At 39.5% G+C, this 19507-nt stretch overlaps 2 protein-coding genes across 3 annotated transcripts; one reads left to right on the forward strand and one right to left on the reverse strand.

Annotated features, from left to right (window-relative positions):
- Positions 1–2483: 2483 nt before the first annotated feature.
- Positions 2484–12161, reverse strand: ccdc61 (coiled-coil domain containing 61). Of its 2 annotated transcripts, none has more exons than XM_041801620.1 (13): positions 11930–12161; positions 9512–9669; positions 9350–9432; positions 8604–8764; positions 7634–7786; positions 7340–7547; positions 7174–7256; positions 6818–7035; positions 6654–6732; positions 6371–6568; positions 6251–6284; positions 3736–3802; positions 2484–3650 (listed from the first exon to the last, which is right to left on the reverse strand). In XM_041801620.1, the coding sequence occupies exons 2-13, from the start codon at positions 9657–9659 to the stop codon at positions 3556–3558; spliced, it is 1527 nt and encodes a 508-aa protein (XP_041657554.1). In that variant the 5' UTR covers positions 9660–9669; positions 11930–12161; the 3' UTR covers positions 2484–3555. The 2 variants fall into 2 exon arrangements, with proteins under 2 accessions (XP_041657554.1, XP_041657553.1); XM_041801619.1 differs by having other exon boundaries at positions 6818–7038.
- On the forward strand, positions 11386–19015 carry itpkca (inositol-trisphosphate 3-kinase Ca). Its single transcript, XM_041801621.1, has 7 exons — positions 11386–11491; positions 15794–15893; positions 16009–16222; positions 16468–16672; positions 16782–16883; positions 16970–17041; positions 17169–19015. The coding sequence occupies exons 1-7, from the start codon at positions 11480–11482 to the stop codon at positions 17373–17375; spliced, it is 912 nt and encodes a 303-aa protein (XP_041657555.1). The 5' UTR covers positions 11386–11479; the 3' UTR covers positions 17376–19015.
- The last annotated feature ends 492 nt before the right edge of the window (positions 19016–19507 follow it).

Here is a 19507-nt window from a genome sequence, read left to right on the forward strand (position 1 = left end):
ATGTTTAGTTCAACACATACAAGCACCCTGAAGAATAAGACTTAAACGGGTGTTAATCATAAGTTTCATTACATGGTGTCATACTGATTCCTTGTGTATATTTGCCAAGGCTGGAAACACTGCTATGAAAAAAATTATGAGTATTATTTCAGAGAGCCTATTAATACATCCAGTAAATTTTACATCAACAAAAAACTAAAATATTTCATTTAGCATTTAGCATTTTTATTTTGAAAGGAGAAATATAATTGCATGCTAACGGAAGAGGATTGGGGCCAGTGAAAAAAAATTATTTGAGAGGCAATTTTTTTTTTTACTAAAAAAAGTCAGAATTCTTACTTTTTCTTCCAAGTAAAAAAATGATTTGCATCTCAACATTTCTTTTTCAGTGGCCCTAATCCTCTTCTGTACGTACTTGTGCCCTATAAATGGTCAGAAATAATGCTGCCCTGAAAGGCATAATATGAATTATTGTTTTCAACCTGGACCCATGAAACTTTATCAAAATATCAGTCATATCAATGTATGTAAATAAACCCAATTTCCAGATGTGAAGGATTCTTGCATAGATGAGGATGCAACTCACTCAGGATTTGACCACAGGTAGGTGGTTATTTTCAAAAATAATCCCTATAAACATCTTTGTCCACATGAAACCAAACTTTTACAAGCTGTAAGAAGTGAGCCTTGTCATCAGTTGTATTATTCAATGTTATTTCTGTAGTCAAGCTCGGCTCACTAAGAGAGCGCAACAGTGTGCCACATGTGAACATTTACTTGTCATTGCTCTGCATGACCATGTCATTTTCAAAGCTGTCCCGTCAAGCAAGTCTTAACCAGAGGTACCATCATTTGCAGCAGGGTTTGTGTCTTCAAAGTGTTGTTGAAGCTTCAGTGACCTCCGTGGTCTTTCAGGCATCTCTTCGTCAACATAAAGGGAGATCAACTGTGTGTGTACAGGTGCAGAATATTAGAATGTCATGATGAAGTTATTTTTAACTTTTAATTCATCACACAAAATGAAATATTTCATAGGTTTTTGTGTTTTAATCTTGATGCTTACAGCTCATAAAAATCAAGATTCAACTTTCTCAAAATATTAGAACATCACAAAAAACACCAATTACAAAACAGGATGTATAATACAGAAATGTTGATCTTCTAGAAAATTCTGTTCATTTCTACACTCAGAACTTTTCCCACAAATTACTGCATCTATGCAATATGGCACAGTAGCAGCCTTGCTCTGATAGCAGCCTTCAGCTCGTCTGTATTGTTGAATCTAGTGTCTCTAGCTTTGGGGTTCAGGTCAGACCAGTTGGCTGGCCAATCAAACAGTGACACTATGGTCAGCAAACCAGTTTCTGTTAGGTTTGGCTTCACTGTGGACAGGTGCCAAGTCTTGCTGGAAAAGGAAATCCCTATCGCCATAAAGCCTCTCAGCAGTTGGAAGCATGAAGTGCTCTAAAATCTCCTGGTAAATGACTGATAGTGTTGACTCTGGACTTGTTAAAGCACAGTGGACCAACAGCAGCAGATGACATGGAAGCTCAAACCATCACTCTGACTGTGGAAACTTCACACTGGACTCCAAGCACCTTAGATTCTGTGCCTCTTTGGTCTTCCTCCATAATCTGGGATCTTCATTTTCAAATGAAATACAATTTAATTTCATCTGAAAACCGGACTTTGAACCATTGAGCAACGGTCCTGTTTTTCTTCTTAGTCCAGGAGAGAAGCTAAAGACTTCTGTGGTTCAAGAGTGGCTCTTGCTTCAGTCCACTTCTTTTGAAGCTCCCCCAAGTTCTTCAATCTGCCTTTTTTTTTTGACAATACTCTGAAGGCTGAGCTCATCCCTGCTGTTTGTGCGCATTTTCTTACCACACTTCTCTCTTCCAGTCAACTTTCTGTGAATATTTTCTTTCTTTGATCCAGCCTCTGAGAAGAGCCTGCCCTTTCAGTAGTGACCTTATGTGGCTTACCCTCCATGTGGAAGGAGTCAACAATTGTCTTCTGGATGTTAAGAGGCAAAATCTTTTTTTTCTGTCAACACATAAGCACTGTAAGCAGAGTGCCTCAGTGTACTGAAAAATGTCCCAATTTTTTAAAGAATTTCTTCTCAAATCAGTTATTTTTCCACATATATAGCACAATTCTGTTGACGAGTGTAGCTTTTCTGCAGTCTAAGTGTTGGTCAGCCTGTCTGCTACTTGAACTGATGTAACTCGGCCATCACATCTCCCTCCTGATTTGCTCAGTAGGAGCAGAGCAGCTGTTCAGACATCGAGCCGTTCCCCTGAGAGGACGGCTCCTCGCACAGAAGTTTATTAGTTCATTAATGAAAGCAAGCCAGCTGCAGAGCTGGAAACACTTCAAGGTTTCCCTCAAGCTTCACTTCAACTGACACTGAAGCAGAGGAGAGTAGTGTGTACAAATCTGTTCAGGTGTGGAAAAGATCATTAAAGATGTCTTTACACGCAGGATACGTTTAAAATATTTTATATTTTAGGCGATAGAAAAGGCATTAAAGTAGGGACATTTTAAGTTGGCAATGAGGAGATTCTTACAGAATTTGGCCGTTTCACTCACGTTGCATGCACAATCACCATGACAGTGGAATGGATTAATCGACATAAACACAAGCACTTAAAGTGTGAGGAAAAAAGTTTGATGAAAAGGATTAAAAGATATATCGGGTCCAAGTTTATGTGTATTCTTAAAGTAATAATAGGGCTACTAACCTTTAAAGAACAGAAAATGCCCCAGTTCTACTGTGTATCAAGGTATTTAACTGTCAACGGAAAGCTGAAAATGTACAGGCAATGTCTAGTAAAAAGGGGAGCAAGGGAGAGAAAGTGCATTAAAATAACAAAGAAATGAAGCCAGTCATGTTCTCTTCATGCTTTCTGCTAAGGCTACAGGAACTGGAGTGTATCCCAGCATGCACTGGGCACAAAGGTAACAGCCCATCACAGGCTGAACAGTCTATGGTTACTATGCTAAAGCAAAATCACATCAATCACACCCACAAACATCTTTGATCAAATGAGTTGTGCGACTTTGAGTTAAGAAAAGTGAAGATGGTGTTTGTAAACAGGTAAAACTCCACAATAAACAATAATGCCCTCCCTTGCTGAAATGTGTTAAGACCTAAAAGAATGCAGCTCATTGTGTTGACCTGATGTGCTTTAAAAAAGAAAACCATCAAGAGAGTAAGGGGTTTTACAGAGTGAGTTACTGCCAGATTAACATCAGTTTAACAAGTAAAGCTGGGGACGTGACAAAGGAAGAGAAAACACACGTGTAGTTGTAAGTTAATTCATAAAAACTTCATGTAATAAAAAAATAATTTCAGTCCACAAAAATAAGTCCTTCACAGTGTTGGCTCTGGTTTCCTGAGGTCCTGGAAGTCCCGCCTTCCAGAGGAAGTCTTTTTTGTTATATTTGCAGGGCTCATGTTTGAAGCTCAAGTGTTCCTCTGTGATCTCCTGAGCTCCAAGCTGTGCAAACAGCAGGTAACAGGTATATCCATGAGTGGTTGCTGTGCAGAGGTTGTTAATGTCCCGTATCGAGGTCTCTCATGTAGTCCTGAAGCGCCTGCAGTCTAGCATCGATCTCTGACAGCTCAGCACCAGTATCCATGGAGCTCTCTGAGGTTGGTGACAATAATACATCATTTTTAGTTCAGTAGTTGCTACTTGTTAATTGAAGAAAAAGAGGCTTGTGATGAATTACCTTTATCTTTCATCCTCTGTGTTGGAGTACTGCATAATGGCTTCCTGGTTAAAAGGCCTCCTCTTGACTGGAAACAGATAAATCGCACACTTAAAATGGGTGGGTGATATGTTTTTCAACAAAAGCCATAAGGTAAGCCAAAAGCTCACAATAAAAGGATCCTGATCACAAGCCGAGTCTTTATTAAGGAAGCCGCTCATAAAGGATCCTCTTCCTCTGTGCTGTAGAGCTTCATTGTTTTCCAAAAACTGTTAACACACATCAGTAAGTGACACTGACAAATCCTTCCTTGCGATACACATGGGCACTTGGTGTATAACTACATATTAAAGCCTGGCTAAGAGTGTTGTTCAAAAAAGCACTACACAACAAGAACCGTGAGGTGCCTGAGTACCAGTCCATCTCTTCCTGGACACAGTCTCTTTGAGAATCTTCTCTCAGGCAAGAAGCTGCAGTCTGTTGGAACCAAAAACTTACACTAAAAAACACTTTCTTCTCCTCAGCATCATTATAATGTAATAACAATAATAGCTTTAATCACACACTCCGACATGACAGACTATATCCATTCCTGTGGTCATTAAAGCACATTTTACCTGAGCACTCCCTGTTCACAATTTGCATCATATGTATTTATTCTCGGAGCTGAACAATCATGAATACACATTATATGGAAAAAGTATTTGGTGACGACCATTAATTATTGAACCCAGGTATCTCAATCACACCTGTTGCCACAGGTGTGTAAAAAAAAGCATCTAGCCATGCAGATGCCATTCACAAAAACGTGTACAACATAATGCTTTGTTCTGAGGAGCTCAGTGACTTCCACTGTGGTACTGTGAAGGATACCACCTTTGCAATGAGACAGTTTGTGAAATTTCATCCCTGCTGGATATTCCACATTCAACTGTCAGTGATATTATTAAAAAATGGAAGCGTTTAGGAACAACAGCAACTCAGCCAAACAGCAGAAGACCGTGTAAAGTCATAGAGCGGGATCAATGACTGCTAGGGTGAATTATGCGTTAAATTTACCAAGGGTTCCATAGCTGAAGAGTTCTGAACTTCCACTGGCATTAATGTGAGCACAAAAAACTGCGGCAGAGCTTTGTGGAATGGCTGAGCATGGCTGAGCAGCCGCACTCAAGCCTCACATCACAAAGTCCAGTGACTAGAGTCACATGGAGTGATGTAAAACTCTGGCACTGGACTGTGGAGCAGTGGAAACATGTTCTGTGGAGCAACGAATCACACTTCTCTGTTTGACAGTCAGATGCGTGAGTCTGGGTTTAATGGATGCCAGGAGAATGATACTGGCCTAACTGCATTGTGCCAACTGTGAACTTTGGTGGAGGAGGGTTGACAGTATGAGGCTGTTTTTCAGGGTTTGGACAAGGGAGAAGGGAAATCTTAATACTTCAGCATACCAGGACATTTTGCACAATGCCATGCTTCCAACTTAGTAACAACAGTTTTGGGGAAGGCTTTTGTCTAGTCCAACATGACTGTGCCCCAGTACACAAAGCAAGGACTATAAAGGCATGATAAGAGTTTGGTGTGAAAGAACTTGACTTGCCCTCACAGACCTCAACCCCAGTGAGCACCTGATGAGCTGAAACAGAGATTGCGAGCCATGCCTTCGACCTCACAAATGCTCTACTGAAAGAATGGTATATGGACTTAATCTTGAATATTGCTTTGCTAGTTGTCTGACTGCACAAAGCAATTTTACACCGCAGGACACACCTACTTTCACATTCACACCCTTTCACTCCATATTCACACACCGATGGCAGAGGCTGCTATGGAGAATTGGCCATTAGTATGAACTAATTCCAGTCAAACACTTCCATACACATACAATTAGGGTTAAGCGTCTTGCCCAAGGACACACAGACATGTGACTGCAGGAGCTGGGGATCAAACCCACAACCTTCCTTGGTGTACTGGAAATGCAGCTCAATACCTTTGTACACATAGTGTACTTTGCATCAAAAACCCAAAGAACACTTCTTGTATGCTTAAACATGCAATAAACCTGACTTTGACTGCTGCTCTTCAGAATATTCTTCTTAAAAAATATAAACCTCCGAAGTCAATAAAGTCTCTTTAAAAAATGAATAGTTGATTATAATGTGTGGAGATTTACATGTTCTGATTGGCAAGAGCTTCAAGCTGAGTGCAACAATCCTGAGAAGTTGATAAAAAATGAGTAGAACTTGTCTCAGTTATCATGCTGAATAAACTGCCTTTTTATGACATTTCCCACAGAAAATATTCACAATCAGTGATTTGTTCGACCACTGAGAGACAGAAGGATAGGATTTTGTTTTATTAACAAGTTTAGAATGTGCAGAACAAGACCAGCACAGAGACAGAAAAAGCCCTGCTTTGTTCACATGGATCTAAAATCAAGACAAATCCAAATGTTCTCATAACAGCTTTACAGACCTGCAAAAGGAAGAGCAGAAATAAACAGCGTGCCAGATTTCCATTAAAAACTGTCACTCACCACATTAGGTCCATTGTATGCTGGTTTTCTTCCCCTGTAAACATAAAAAGATCAGACAGCTTGAACAACAGAGACCTCACAGGGATATAAAGAAAAAACATGTGCTGTAATCTAAATCACCTGAACAGAGTTTTGGCCATTTCCTCCATATCTACCAATGAGCTTTCAGACGAATTCCTGCTCCCTCTGCGCTCTATGGATAAACTCCTGCCTCTGCTGCTGGACCGGGCTGTCAAAGGAAATGCCTCTCTGGAGCGTGAACGCCCCCGCTCAGGGACGATAGGTGAAGTCAGCATGTCTCTGCGTACCTTCCTCTGTCTGACACAGAAAACAAGGATCAAACTATCAGCGTAAGAAACATTAACTTAACGTGCCTTGCACAAGAGAAGTAATTCAAATGTACTTCTTGAGCTCTGCCTCTTTCAGCCTACGCTGTCTGTCTTGGATGTAAGCGGTAGGGTCAAAGCGTGGCACCCGAGACCCTGTGAGACAGTGGGTGAGAGAATAGAGATCAAAAAAGATAAAAGAAATAAGACACATAGGGTATGTCTACAACAACACCAGTACCAGTGGGTGAAGGTGACAGCCTGGGTATGTGTGCACGTGGTCCTGAAGAGTCTGCCCTTCTTCCTCTTTCCTCTGACCTTTGACCTCTGTTTTCTATCCGCTCTCTGGATCCAGAGCGAGCTCTGACTGTCCCGTATCCTGACCTCCTCTCACGAGACACAGAGCGATAGATTTCCCCATCGACCCGATAGCTGAGGTGGCCGGACACAGGAGTCACTCTGCTGCAGAGAAACCATAATGCTGTGAGCTAAGTAGTTACAGAAAATTCTGAATTCAAATGATCACACAACGTTGGAAGTAAAAGGATAAAAGAGAGAGAGAAAGTAAAGATATAGTACATGCTGAGATTGTCTAACCCTCTCCGTAGTAATGCAAGCTCATTTGTCAGACTCTTGACACGAACGCGGAGAGCACGCTCCGATGCTTGCAGCTCCTCCAACTGACAAACAGAAAAAAAGACGTAAAAACCTGGTCAAGAAAATGAATCATAATAATACTCAGACTGAGAAAGAGAAGGACCACCTGCTCATTTAACAGCCGCTGCTCCTGGCTTCTCTTGCTCGCTGAGCGTTGACTCTTGGCCCTCTCCTTAATAAGCTGCTCCTCCAGCGTCGTCACCACTTCTCTGACCCTCCAGTCCTCTCGCCCTGATGTGGACCCACTTCCAGCAAGCTGCAGTCGCTCCATAACCTTCGCCATGGCCTCTTTCTCTTCTTTCACCAGAGCCAACCTAGAAAACATTAGGACATATTTTAAGCCTTCATGCATTCTTTCATTCATATCATAGTGATGGAAATGAAATGAAACAAAGCCCACTCTGTTCGTAGCCGCTGGATCTCAAGTTCTGCCGATCTATTAACTCCGTGAGAGGTGAGGGTGCTGAGCTCAGCCCTCAGAGCTCTCACTTCTCTTTGCAGGACTGCCGGGTCAGGCTTGCCCACGTAGGGTAGAGGTAAAGGGTAGTGTATCCTGAGACAAAGCAAACCAGAGCAGGTAGTAGTGGTGATACACATCACATTTGATCCATTATTTATTCTGATTACACCCCAAGTTTGGAGTCTCATTTAAAGAAAGAGATGTGATTTTTATCTATTTCATCTCATCTGGTCTGTTTTTTATCATGCATGTATCAGATAGTGGCTGCATGTTAAAACAATCAGAAGCCCATTGTAAGTAACATTACAGCCTGTTGTACTTAGCCAAATAAACTCCTTTACGGAGCAGTGTGTTCAGTCCAGAAACTTTTTTTTTTTTTTAGATCCAGAAACAGTGTTTTTTAAAACGGTGGTATATCAGTGGGTTCTGGACTTCTGTTCACACACAAAAAGTGTTATAGATCACTGAAAACACACCTTTTGGGAAACTTCTTCCAGGATTTATGTGTATATAACCTCTGTATACAGCGTTTATGTGTAGACGAGGAAACAGTTTCAGATTTTTAAAAGTACTTGTTAAGTAAAAAGGGATAACTGCTTGTGTTTTTATTATTGGAAATAATAACATATGTGTTTATAGTAAAAATCTGTGCAGAAACTTTCGATTTATGATGCTGTCTGAATGCAGTGTGAGTTATGGCAGGCTGATGAGCAGGAAAGCTGTATTACATATATCTTTTTACCCCCTTTTGGCTTATCTGAATCACATCCAATCAGTGATTAGTGAGTCCAAAATTAATTATATGATCTGGACCCTGAGATTTGTGATCCATTGCATTAATGGCTGTAAGCACTGAGAGAACAAACACTCTGAGAAGTGTAATATTTACAGAGTGTCCGTAGATACCAACCTGTCAAACTCCACAGTGTAAATGAGGATTAGATATCTTTTGGCGGTGAGAGCAGATGGCTGCTGTTGGCCACGAGGACGACTAACCACTCCTGCTTTTCTGTTACGCAGCAGCTCCAGGTCAGCATATGTCAACAGGTCAAGTGTCACAGAATCACTTGTCTACAGAAAAAAGAAAGAAACTTAAGCTTTAGAGCCATTCACCTAGGGAAAAAAACATGTTTTAATGGTGTTAGCCTTTAAATGTATTATTCTTCCTAGCAAAAAACATTTTATTTGGTATAATATATATGTTATATATCCGATGTGATAAAAGAGGCAACTCAGAAACTAACAAGCTGTTCTTGAATTAGTTTTGACCTAGCATCAAATAGCTGGACAGACAATTTGTTGAAACAACAAATACATTTTTTGCATGTGTTCTGTGCTTGTATTTATGGAACTGTTCAGTAAAAGAAATTCTTTAAATCTAACCAAAATTTCCAACCATTCATTTCCCTGCGGGCTCCTATCTTTTGGCTTCTGTGCCCTTGCATTAATGACTAGCAGAGAGGGAACAAGACAGCTCGGGATAACTGGCTTTTTTCGCTCAAGTGGAAACATTGAACTTGAATGACTGTGTCTCGTCTTCACATAAAAAGCCTAGGGCTGATCTGTGTCTCTTCTCAGTTTACTACTGACTCTCATGTGCATTTCAGCCACCTCTCTCTGTATTGTTGTTGTATCGAAGTACACCTTCAAGCATACCTTTCTGACAGCTGATTCCAACATGCTACAGAAGATAGGGAACTGCTTGAAGTTGCCAGTTTTGCGGGTGAGGTCTTCAATATCTAAACGAATGAATTATAAAATATCAGTGAGATAATTTTAGCATGTGATGACATTAAACTATGAATGTATACTACTTACATGCAGGATCAAAGTCCCCCCTCCACTGATCAGCTGTCATTGAGTCTGAGATTTCAACAACCAGCAAACCCTTGTCCACTTCAATCTTCACAGAAAACTCCACCCCTCGAAATACAATGTCCTCTGTCACCTCAGAGCCCTCCTCCATCGCCCTGAGTCTGAAAAAAAGGGAAAAAAATTCTTGTCAACTATAAAGACAGCTACAGACTTTAAGATCTAAGGATTGAAAGCTTGATCATTCATCTGACCAGCCAATGAATATATTTTCAAACAACAACAACAACAAAAAACAAACAAAAAAACAAAAAAAACCCCCAATTAATTCTCATCAAAAAACTCAGACTTATCACGGTGTGGAAGTTTATGATTCAGATCTACAATAACACCCCAAAGCAGCACAGAGGACATAAGACCTTCAAGATCACATCAACCCTTGGCAACAGGCATCTAAACTACGATCACAAACTACACCATCTTTGTGTGGTACTGATGAAATTTGTTTTGAGCCATTTTTCTCTATTTATCTTACTTGTGTATTTTCATTTTTTGTTTTACTCTTAACATCACTGAAAATGAGTTCCCTTGAAGATGCTCAAGATTCAAATAAAGGTTGAAAGAATTGCATTAGTCAACTTCACAAATAAAGATGTATCTTAACAAGGGATGCACAATATTACCTGTACGATATCAGCATCAGCAGATATTAGCTTAAAAAGTGAAAAACTGGTATCAGCAGATATAAAAATTTCTGCGGGTATTTATAACCGATATTTTGACAGTCAAATCTGCCTATATGAGCTTTAAATATTGGCTGTACAAACAAATAAGTTAGTGAAATTTAAACCTGGACCAACAGCCCTGGTTCAGCTGAATTGTTTTCTTTATTTATCATCTTCTCTTACACTTTAAAGTGTGTTTTAAGGGCTGAAATTTTTTAATTTGTTCATCCTCAACCTTTGAATTGTGTGTTTTAAGGACTGAAATTCTATATATGACCTACAATTAAATATTGGTATTGACATCAGTATCGGCTATGCGTGTTTTGTAAATATTGGTATATCAGATATCAGCGAAAATCCAACATTATGCATCCCTGATCTTAACCTAATTTCTGCTGTTTAAAGAAGTAAATATTTCTGGGGTGCAGATAGCCTAGTGAAGTGGTTTTCAACCTTTCATTTCCCAAGGCACACCTTATATCAAGCCATAATCTCAAGGCACACGTTATCCATACATAACAGCCTCTTTGAAACATGTTACAGTAACTTAATTTTTTTGTATTGTTTAGTAATAATGTATGATGGCCTAGCGCTTAGGTCCATTAGGCCATCTGTGGATGCTGATGGTCATCTGGCTGAAAATGGTTTATTCATCAGATTTTTTTGGAACAGACTATATTTTGCAAAGGTCTCCATGTACAGTACATGGGTGGCCCCTCTTTAAGTCTGGCCTGTGTCTCTTTTCTAGTAAATCTCTCCCGTCCCTGTTTCTGACTCTATCCATTGTCTTCCTACATTGTCTTTAAAGGCATAAAAGCCAAAAATTATATTTATAATATATATACATATATATATATATTTACAAACAATGTATCATAGAGCAGAAAACACAACACCAAGAAAGAAAGCATATAAGGTCAACTTAAGTCACATAATTCCAAAAAGAGGACACCAACTACACAATAAAATACGGTGCAGTATGTGCATGAAGAGCAGAGCTGGAGAGTGCATAGACACTGAATAACTGAGAGGTATCTACTGTCAAAAAGTGTGATTTACATTAGAGAGGCTTTTGTGTGCATCATCTCCAGAGGCTCATCTTACAGTCTACCCTCATAAGAACACGCCGCTAGGGGCGGTAGGTAGCCGACAGACCGCGTTTCAAAAGGTGTCATCATTTTATTGGGAAAAAGTGCTGCTTGGTGGATCATATCATGTGTCGACGACTCAGCGGCAAATGTCTTGAATAATGTTTTTCGAGGTAAGTTGTTTTTATTCTGTCTATTTAGCTGCTATGCAATGCTGCCAGATTTCGCGCTCGACTTCACTTTCTCCCGTTCACTGAAAGAGACACAAATCTGTGTTCACCTTATCTGTATCTGCACATGAACAGAAACTACTAGTAGTGTTTCCCTTCTTATCTGCAGCTGTAAGGCTGATTAAGTGGTCGGGTTTTGAAAATAGTCATTGCATGCTTATGAAACACAACTACGCTATCTTCTGCATGTTGTTGGCCGAGCAGCTAGCGAGAGTTGACATCTTATCAACCGTCCAACGTTAGCTAAGGTTAGCTAGCATGGATAACGTCGTTATCCATCGATAGGTCGTCTAAGTTAGTTAACTCTACTAACAGTTAGTTAACCAGACTATCTTAATGAGAAACCCACATCGTTACTCCGTTTAACTGGGTTAACGTTACCTTTGGCAGCAGTAATGATCCTTAACGAGTTACGTTGTCAACGCATAGCGCTTCGTTGAAAAAATATGGCGGTTCGTTGGCAAGGAGAACTGAACGTTTCAATTATCTTGGCCGCTGATTTGGTGGAATAACTTAGTCCAAAACAAAGTATGAGCCACCTGCACCGGGGAGACTGGGGCGGTACAACAACCGGGAACCGTTAAATTCTTCTTCTCCTCTTTGGGTTACCTCTGCTCCTTCTTCTTTGGACAGAATCAAAAACAGTCTCAACGGTAGTTCAGCTCAGCTCTGCCCCCCTCAGGTCGTACCTCTGTAACCGCAAGGCTAAAAGGTTATTCTGGGGAATACTCGAGTTATTTCGTTTCAAGCTCAAGTAAAAGAAGCAATGCTAAAATGTAAATGTTGAGTATGTAATATATTTTTAAAAGATATGTTCTGTTTAATTTGTAAGCTTTTCTTTACTATTGTATTCCTTTACTATGTTTACTACTACTGTCAAAGTTGAGCTAACTTTCTGTATAGTTTCATTAACATCAGAATCAAAACTGAAAAAAAAAAGTTTATTCCTGGAGAGAAACTTCGCTCAAGGCTGTCCACAAAGGAGTAAGAAGGGGAGAGCTTTCTGGGGCCGAGCCAAACTTTGGGGGCGATGGAGGCCAGCAAAATCATGGTCCAAAGTAAAGTTAATATGTAATAGCCATATTTTATAAATAACCTGTATAATAATCAGTCTTATCAAAGCAGCAAAAATCAAATCTTATTAATTAATGCAGCAGCTCAATGCAGCAATTAAAAAAAAATGTAAACCTCTTTTCTGAAAACAGAATTACCTTTTAATTGGTAATTTTAACAGTGTGGATGGGCGCACTAAACTAAACCATTTGAAAAGCAATGTAGCCAAGTCTTTATGGCTAAGCAATGATGTGCAAAGTTTTCAGGATGCCAGAAAATAAAGTAGAAGGAACTGAGGTAGCTCTAAGGGGAAAATGATAGAATAATTGTGAAATAGTCCAACATTAGCAACAAAAAAGGGTTAAAAGTTCAAAAAATTGTGGGAGGAAAGTGGTTACAGAGTGGCAAAAACTGATTAATTGAGGCAAAAATTGGATAAAAGCAGCAAGAATGGGTTAAGAAAAGTAGATAATTGTGAAAGCAGTCAAAAAGTGGTAAAAATTGGTGGAGAGTGTAAATATATGACATGTATTGGTGAATACAGGCATGTATGAGTAATGTAAACATCAGAGCCTAATTATAGCTTGTTACACTTGTCAGCTCCAAAATGCAGTAACTGTCAGCCAGGACACTTACACCAATACTACTAATCCATCACTCCATCACAGTGGATTTATTTATGCATTGGTATCATCAATAAGTCTCACCTGGGGAGGGCCCGTTTTCTTGGTTTTTCTTAGGAACCCAGCCAATTCTGTGGGCAAGCCAGGAAACATTAGTAGAAAATAAACAAATATGAATATAAATTTTGATAAAATATGAGATATAATCACAAAATATTGCAGTACACTTAAAAAGTGCAGAATATTAAAAAAAAATGTCAGAATTGAAGAACAATGTATGTACAAAAAGCACAGACAGTTGAAGAATAAAAACAATACATAAAAAAGTGCATATTCGATCAATTCTTGTAATAATTACACAGCAGACTTAGTAAAAATCAATTGTTAAACTACTTGTTGGATGGTACAGATTTAACAGTAATATCACAATGTTGCTGACCAGTTTGCTGAATAATTTTTGAAGAATATAGTTTGTCTTTTTAGTGGAAAGTAGTGTATTTTTTGTGTTTTATGGTGTGACGGATTGTCCAGCAGTGAAATACCTGCCACTTTTGTAAGTAAAACACAAGGCATCAAATTTATCAAATATAATTTATTAGCCTAGTTTTTTGGCAAGAAAAACAAGAGAATGGATCTCCAACCACGTTGTTCAGGTAAAGTCATACCTATGCTAATCAAACTCATATAAAATTAAATTCAACACTTTAAAAGTTTCTGTTAGTCCACACTACATTTAGTGAAACTACACTTTTGAAATAGTAAATACTTTACAAAATAACAGGGCTGTAATAACTCTTTAAAATCTGTGGCAAGGTGGGTCTCCTCTGGCAAGAACAAAGCAGAGAGTCAACCTCAAAGCAAGGCACTGCATACTGATGAAAAACACTCACAATGCATCCTTTAGGAACCCCTATAGACAAAGGTGGGAACTCTAACTCAGTTGATAACTTCACTCACAGTGCAAATGTGTGTCACATCAGAAACAAAAGCAATCTTGCAGGTATTACTGTGTAAGAGTTCTAAACAACGAGATGCATACAAAACAAATCTGAACATTCTGCCCAAGGGCATAATGGGAAACTGCCCCCAGATTTGAAATTGCAGTGGGCAGAGCTTGGATCAGTTGACTCTGTGCAGAGTTAAACTGACCCTGGTGGATCAACACTGTCAAAGAACGCCGACACTGAAGACCATTTCACTTAACCTTGCAAAGCAGATGGATACGCCGTTTCCTTGTTTCTCACTGGCGAATCCATCTTGCAAAGCTCCCATCTGAACCGTTTGGGCCCGGTTAGAAAGTGACAGGACCAATCAGCAATGAGGGGCAGTACTTTCAGTCGCAGCAGAGTCGTTACATAAACAAGCAGCAGCAAGAGCTAGTGCAGTTATGGAGGAAGAGATTAGCGTGGATGCTGTTAAAGTGCCAGTTTTATCAGAACATGACGAAATTTCTTCGTTAAAAGATGAACAAAGAACAGCAGTGAGTTGTTTTCTTTTCAAAAACGGCAAAAGTCGAGTACTTACATGTCTATAGTAATCATGTTTCGTGTTATTCCTCACTAGCTGTGCACGCAGCTCGATAGCGACTACGTCATGTGTTTTGTTGCTCGTATTAGCATGTAGAGATGTGACAGACAGAATGTTCATCCAATCACACTCCTAGTTTTTTTCAAAGCCTCTGCCTTTTCTCAAACGTATCCTATTGAAGCTTTCCCAGATGGATGTGTGAAACAAATCCATCTGGCATGTCAGGTTACATTTCACTCAGAGTGGAGTTTAAATGACGCTGGGAGTAAAAATCAACCTAGAAATGCTTAACAGTGAGATGTCAGCACTCCAGTGTTTTGCTGTTTTGGGATATGATGTCTCTTAGTATGTGCTTCTGTGTAGTCGGTAGCGGTGGAAAAATACAAGAGTGTTGTACTCAAGAGTACAGTTCCTCTGGTTAAAACTTAGTTTAGTAGAAGTAAAATGACTGATTTTAACAAAACTACAAGTACCCCAAAAAAGTACTCAATCGCTATAATTTGAGTAAATTTTATTAGTTACTTTCCACACACGATTATTTGTAAAGATCTTATGAACAGGAAAACAAGCACTTCCTTATGTCTGTTAACATCTTACCAGTTGATTATTTTACCATATACAAATTATTTACACTTTTTTGTTTGATTAGAAATACTCAAAGATAATTAAATAAGTCCAATATTTTTTTCTTTCAAAATCTCAAACCCCCTTGTTGATCTCTTCAACTCTATGCTGAAGAGATAAGACAAAACAAAGTTTCATTAGAAACAAGTGGTCCTGTAAATGTTTGATAAACCTGTTACACAAGTTAAGAGCTGACTCTGCCCTGTGCATGTCTTCACTTGGTTTCACTGAAGGACTGTTTCCATGGAGACATTGTTCACTCAAAAGGCAAAGAGTCGAGTGACGGGGTCTGAAGTCTGAGATCCTTGCTGCATAGCTGTGAGGACACAGAAAAACACAGGCAGCAGAGGAGTATGTCCTGGTTGGTGTGTGTGTGCTAAGGAATGGCTGACTGAAGTTTTCTTTTCTTCTGCTGCAGAACTCTGCATGGACGAAACAACAAAGTTGTGGGACTTCAGCTATAATTCCTATGACTCCCAAGAAACCTCAGCAGTGGCTACAAGTAGTCGGACATGCAGGTTTGTTCGTCAGAATTAGCTTTTTTTAAATCAATTTTGCTCCCTTGTTATTCAAATCCTGATACCTAAACACTGTCATTAAGTAAGATAAGTCCTGTTCTGCTTGTATTTTCAGGCAGTTTTCATGTTGGAGATTATGGTACCCTGCTGAAGAGGTTTTGTGAAGGGGAGCAGCAATGCTACCTCAGACTCATGAAGGACTCTCTGAGGCCCTTTGTTCCAGCCTACCACGGTGTGGTGCAGCGGGACGAGCAGGATTACAACATGATGGACAACTTGCTGACCCATTTCAATACACCGTCCATCATGGACTGCAAGATGGGCACTCGGTATGTTTAAACAAGGTCGTTTTACTTGTTACGAGCATCAGAGTAAGTTCTCTTTTGTGCAAACCAGATTTAGGAGAGGTGTAGCACTGCACGTATCCTCAAAAGGGCCTTGAAATGTTAAAGAATACATCCACAAACTTAGGTTTGAAATCAAAGCAGCAGAAAAATAATATTTTAACATCTTGCACCTAATTGAAATGTATGAGTCTTTTATTGAAGTGGTCTAGTGGCACTGTCTTTTACAGTACGTACCTCGAGGAGGAGTTGGTAATTGCTCGAGAGCGGCCTCAGCCTCGTAAAGACATGTATGAAAAGATGGTTGCTGTGGATCCAGAGGCCCCAACGGTCCAGGAAAGAGCTCAGCAGGCAGTGCTGAAGACCAGGTACATGCAGTGGAGGGAGACACTGAGCTCCACAACGACGCTGGGTTTCCGTATCGAAGGATTCAGGGTAAGATATCCCAAGTCACTGACTTATCTTGAACCATAAAGTTTAAAAGAATAAGAATGTTTGCATATGTGATCAAATTTTGCATTAAAACACTGCATTGTCTTTGCAGAAGGCAAATGAAGAATGCCACACAAACTTTAAAAGGACCAAAAGCAGAGAGCAAGTAATGGAAGCTCTTGACAACTTTGTTGACTCCAATATGACTGTCATAGTGAGTGTGACCTTCAATAACTGTTATCTCCTCATAGATTTGTTTGTCTTCTCGCTTATGTAAATGTCTTGTGTATCTCCCTCCAGTGGGGATACCTGAGACGACTGAAACAGCTACGTCAGGTCTTGGAGGCGTCAGAGTTCTTTCAAACACATGAGGTCAGATTGAGAGCATCATTTTAAAAATCATTTTGAAGTAGAGTATCTATGTTTGCTATTGTTGACTGATGATACAGAACATTTGTCCAGTTATGGAAGTGTTTTTCTAACAGCAGTATTTCTGCAGGTTGTAGGCAGCTCCTTACTGTTCATACATGACTGGACAGGCAGGACAGGAGTGTGGATGATTGACTTTGGGAAGACAGCCACCTTGCCAACACCCCTCACACTGAACCACCGCACTCCATGGGTGGAGGGAAATCGTGAAGATGGCTATCTGTGGGGTCTGGATAACCTCATTGAGATACTGACCAGTATGCTGCCAGTTACCTAAACTAAGTCTGGAAATGTGTTGAAATTGGATCTCTTTTAACACTCATAATTTCAGATTCACTACTGCAGATGGGCAGCTAGCTGAAAATCGCTGATTCATCAGATTTGTTGGAATAGACTATATTTTGTAAAAACAAGAATGAGGATATTAGAAATGGAAATTGTGATTAGAGCAATTACAATGCCACGCTTTGCCAATTGTGTTCAATGAGATACATTCCAGATTTGTTTGAAAATAAGGGACTCATCAATGGCCAAAAGCCATTTGTGTGGATTCTTCAATCAGTCCGACCCTCAGTGTCACTGTGTGCCAAACATGTTCTCAGTCTCCAGCACTGACTGTATATTAACAGGGACAGCACCTCCCACCTCCTTCTTTTGTACAAATTTGAAGCCAAAATACCCTGAATGGATTCTAACATCTTGAACTGATAAAGTAATTTTGAGCCCAGAAGTCTACTGTTGACGCCATGCCCCTTCTGCTAACCGAAGCACCTGCTAACCTGCAGTTAAACGTCAGAGGTTCCCCGCATCAGTACAGTCTAGAGCAGAACAGATTCTTGTGAAGGTTTAAAGAAAACACATTTATGGAAAGCTCAACAGTTCAGGCAAATTTTCAATATCTTGTCCATCGTATTTCCTCCTCTGTCCTGGTTATCTGGCTCAGAATACTGCAGAGTTAAGTTTTCAGCAGAGCTGCTGACTATGCTGTAACATCATCTTTTTCAAATAGCTTATTAAGACAGAACTACTCAGCAAAACATAATCAACATGAGAATACTTACCACAACAGAGTCTAGGTTTGACAAAAATTTATTTGACATGTAGTCTAACTTAATCATCTGGCCCATTTCCCATCTGATAACGTGAGACAAGGTTTATGACTTTAACTGAAACCTGTCAGCAGGTGGAGCACGAAATATTTTGGCTTTAATCCCTGGCAGCTGTTGCTCCGTCTATCTTAATATACAGTCAGTGAATTCAAGTCTCAATAGGAGACTCCTGACCCCTTTGCCTTGAGAAACTCATTGTATCAGGAAATGGATAAACATCAGCTAAAAGATTAAAACATGGCTGCTCCCTCCTCAGATGATCATACAAATGTCACACAGTGTCATTAAAATGGTGCTAAAACTATGATGTTATAAAGTGGATTTATTTTCTTCACTTCTTTACAGAACAGTACATACTTTTATATTTTCTCTGTTTTTTGTGTGTTGTTTGCCTTACTATTGTTGTAATGATCTGATCATGTTTAAATTAGGGCTGTCAAACTATTAAAATTTTAATTGCAATTAATCTCAGGATTTCTATTGTCAATCTCCCCTTTTTCTTGCATTTTATAATTCCAGTATTTTGCATTTAAAAGAGTTGGTCTCATTATTTCACTGCCTTAGCCTAAGAGAGATTGACTTTGTTTTTGGATACAGGTTTGCTTTTATTCTCTTTGAAAGAAAATTGACCACTGAGCTGTCTTTGAATTTTTAAAGTGAAATTAGACATAATGGTGCAGTGGCCTTATTTTAGATCTCTGTGACTGCAGGGAGACGTTGCAGTGGCTTAAAAATATCCTGTAACACCTTGGTTCCCAACCTGGGGTCCGGGACCCCCCAGGGGGGGCGCCAGAGATCTTAGAGGGGGCGCGAGGCTTTGTCTGCTCTGAGGCTGCCAAAAATAGGTTTGCAAATATTGACTAAAACCATGATAAAGCAGTTATAAAGTAGTTTATACAAAGGTCTTTTGTTAAGAAAAGTATGCATGGACCTTTTTTAGGGTTTTATCAGTGGAACAATTAAAATCTATGTTGATATTTGACAGCAATGTGTCACTTTTTTTTTCTCTCTTGGGTCCTAGGTGGGCTCCGCTTTTCTGTGGAGCGTGTAGGGGGGGCTCCAAAGAAAAATGGTTGGGAAACACTGCTGTAACAGACATAAAACATGCTGTTACTGTGATTAAAAAAATAATCCACTATTTATAGTCCTTAATCGTATTATGATTAATGCATTACTGCTGACAGCCCTAGTTTAAAAAAAAAAAAAATCTGTATATTAGTGTAGCTCTGTTCACACATTAGATGTACATGCAAAGGACATTATTTTCTTGGTGTTACTTGTGGTTCTGTATAATATATAT

Source organism: Cheilinus undulatus, linkage group 12 (assembly GCF_018320785.1).
Source record: "Cheilinus undulatus linkage group 12, ASM1832078v1, whole genome shotgun sequence".
Lineage (NCBI taxonomy): Eukaryota > Metazoa > Chordata > Actinopteri > Labriformes > Labridae > Cheilinus > Cheilinus undulatus.

Excerpts from the sequence above, each read along its gene's own strand:
- ccdc61 (XM_041801619.1), bottom strand. The coding sequence starts at position 9,659 with ATGGAGGAGGGCTCTGAGGTGACAGAGGACATTGTATTTCGAGGGGTG. Across the intron at positions 7,548-7,633 it reads ATCCAGCGGCTACGAACAGA|GTTGGCTCTGGTGAAAGAAG; the intron begins GTGGGCTTTGTT and ends AATGTTTTCTAG. Across the intron at positions 6,569-6,653 it reads AAAGAGGCAGAGCTCAAGAA|ACAGAGGAAGGTACGCAGAG; the intron begins GTACATTTGAAT and ends TTTCTGTGTCAG.
- itpkca (XM_041801621.1), top strand. Across the intron at positions 15,894-16,008 it reads ACAAGTAGTCGGACATGCAG|GCAGTTTTCATGTTGGAGAT; the intron begins GTTTGTTCGTCA and ends TTGTATTTTCAG. Across the intron at positions 16,673-16,781 it reads TCCGTATCGAAGGATTCAGG|AAGGCAAATGAAGAATGCCA; the intron begins GTAAGATATCCC and ends TTGTCTTTGCAG.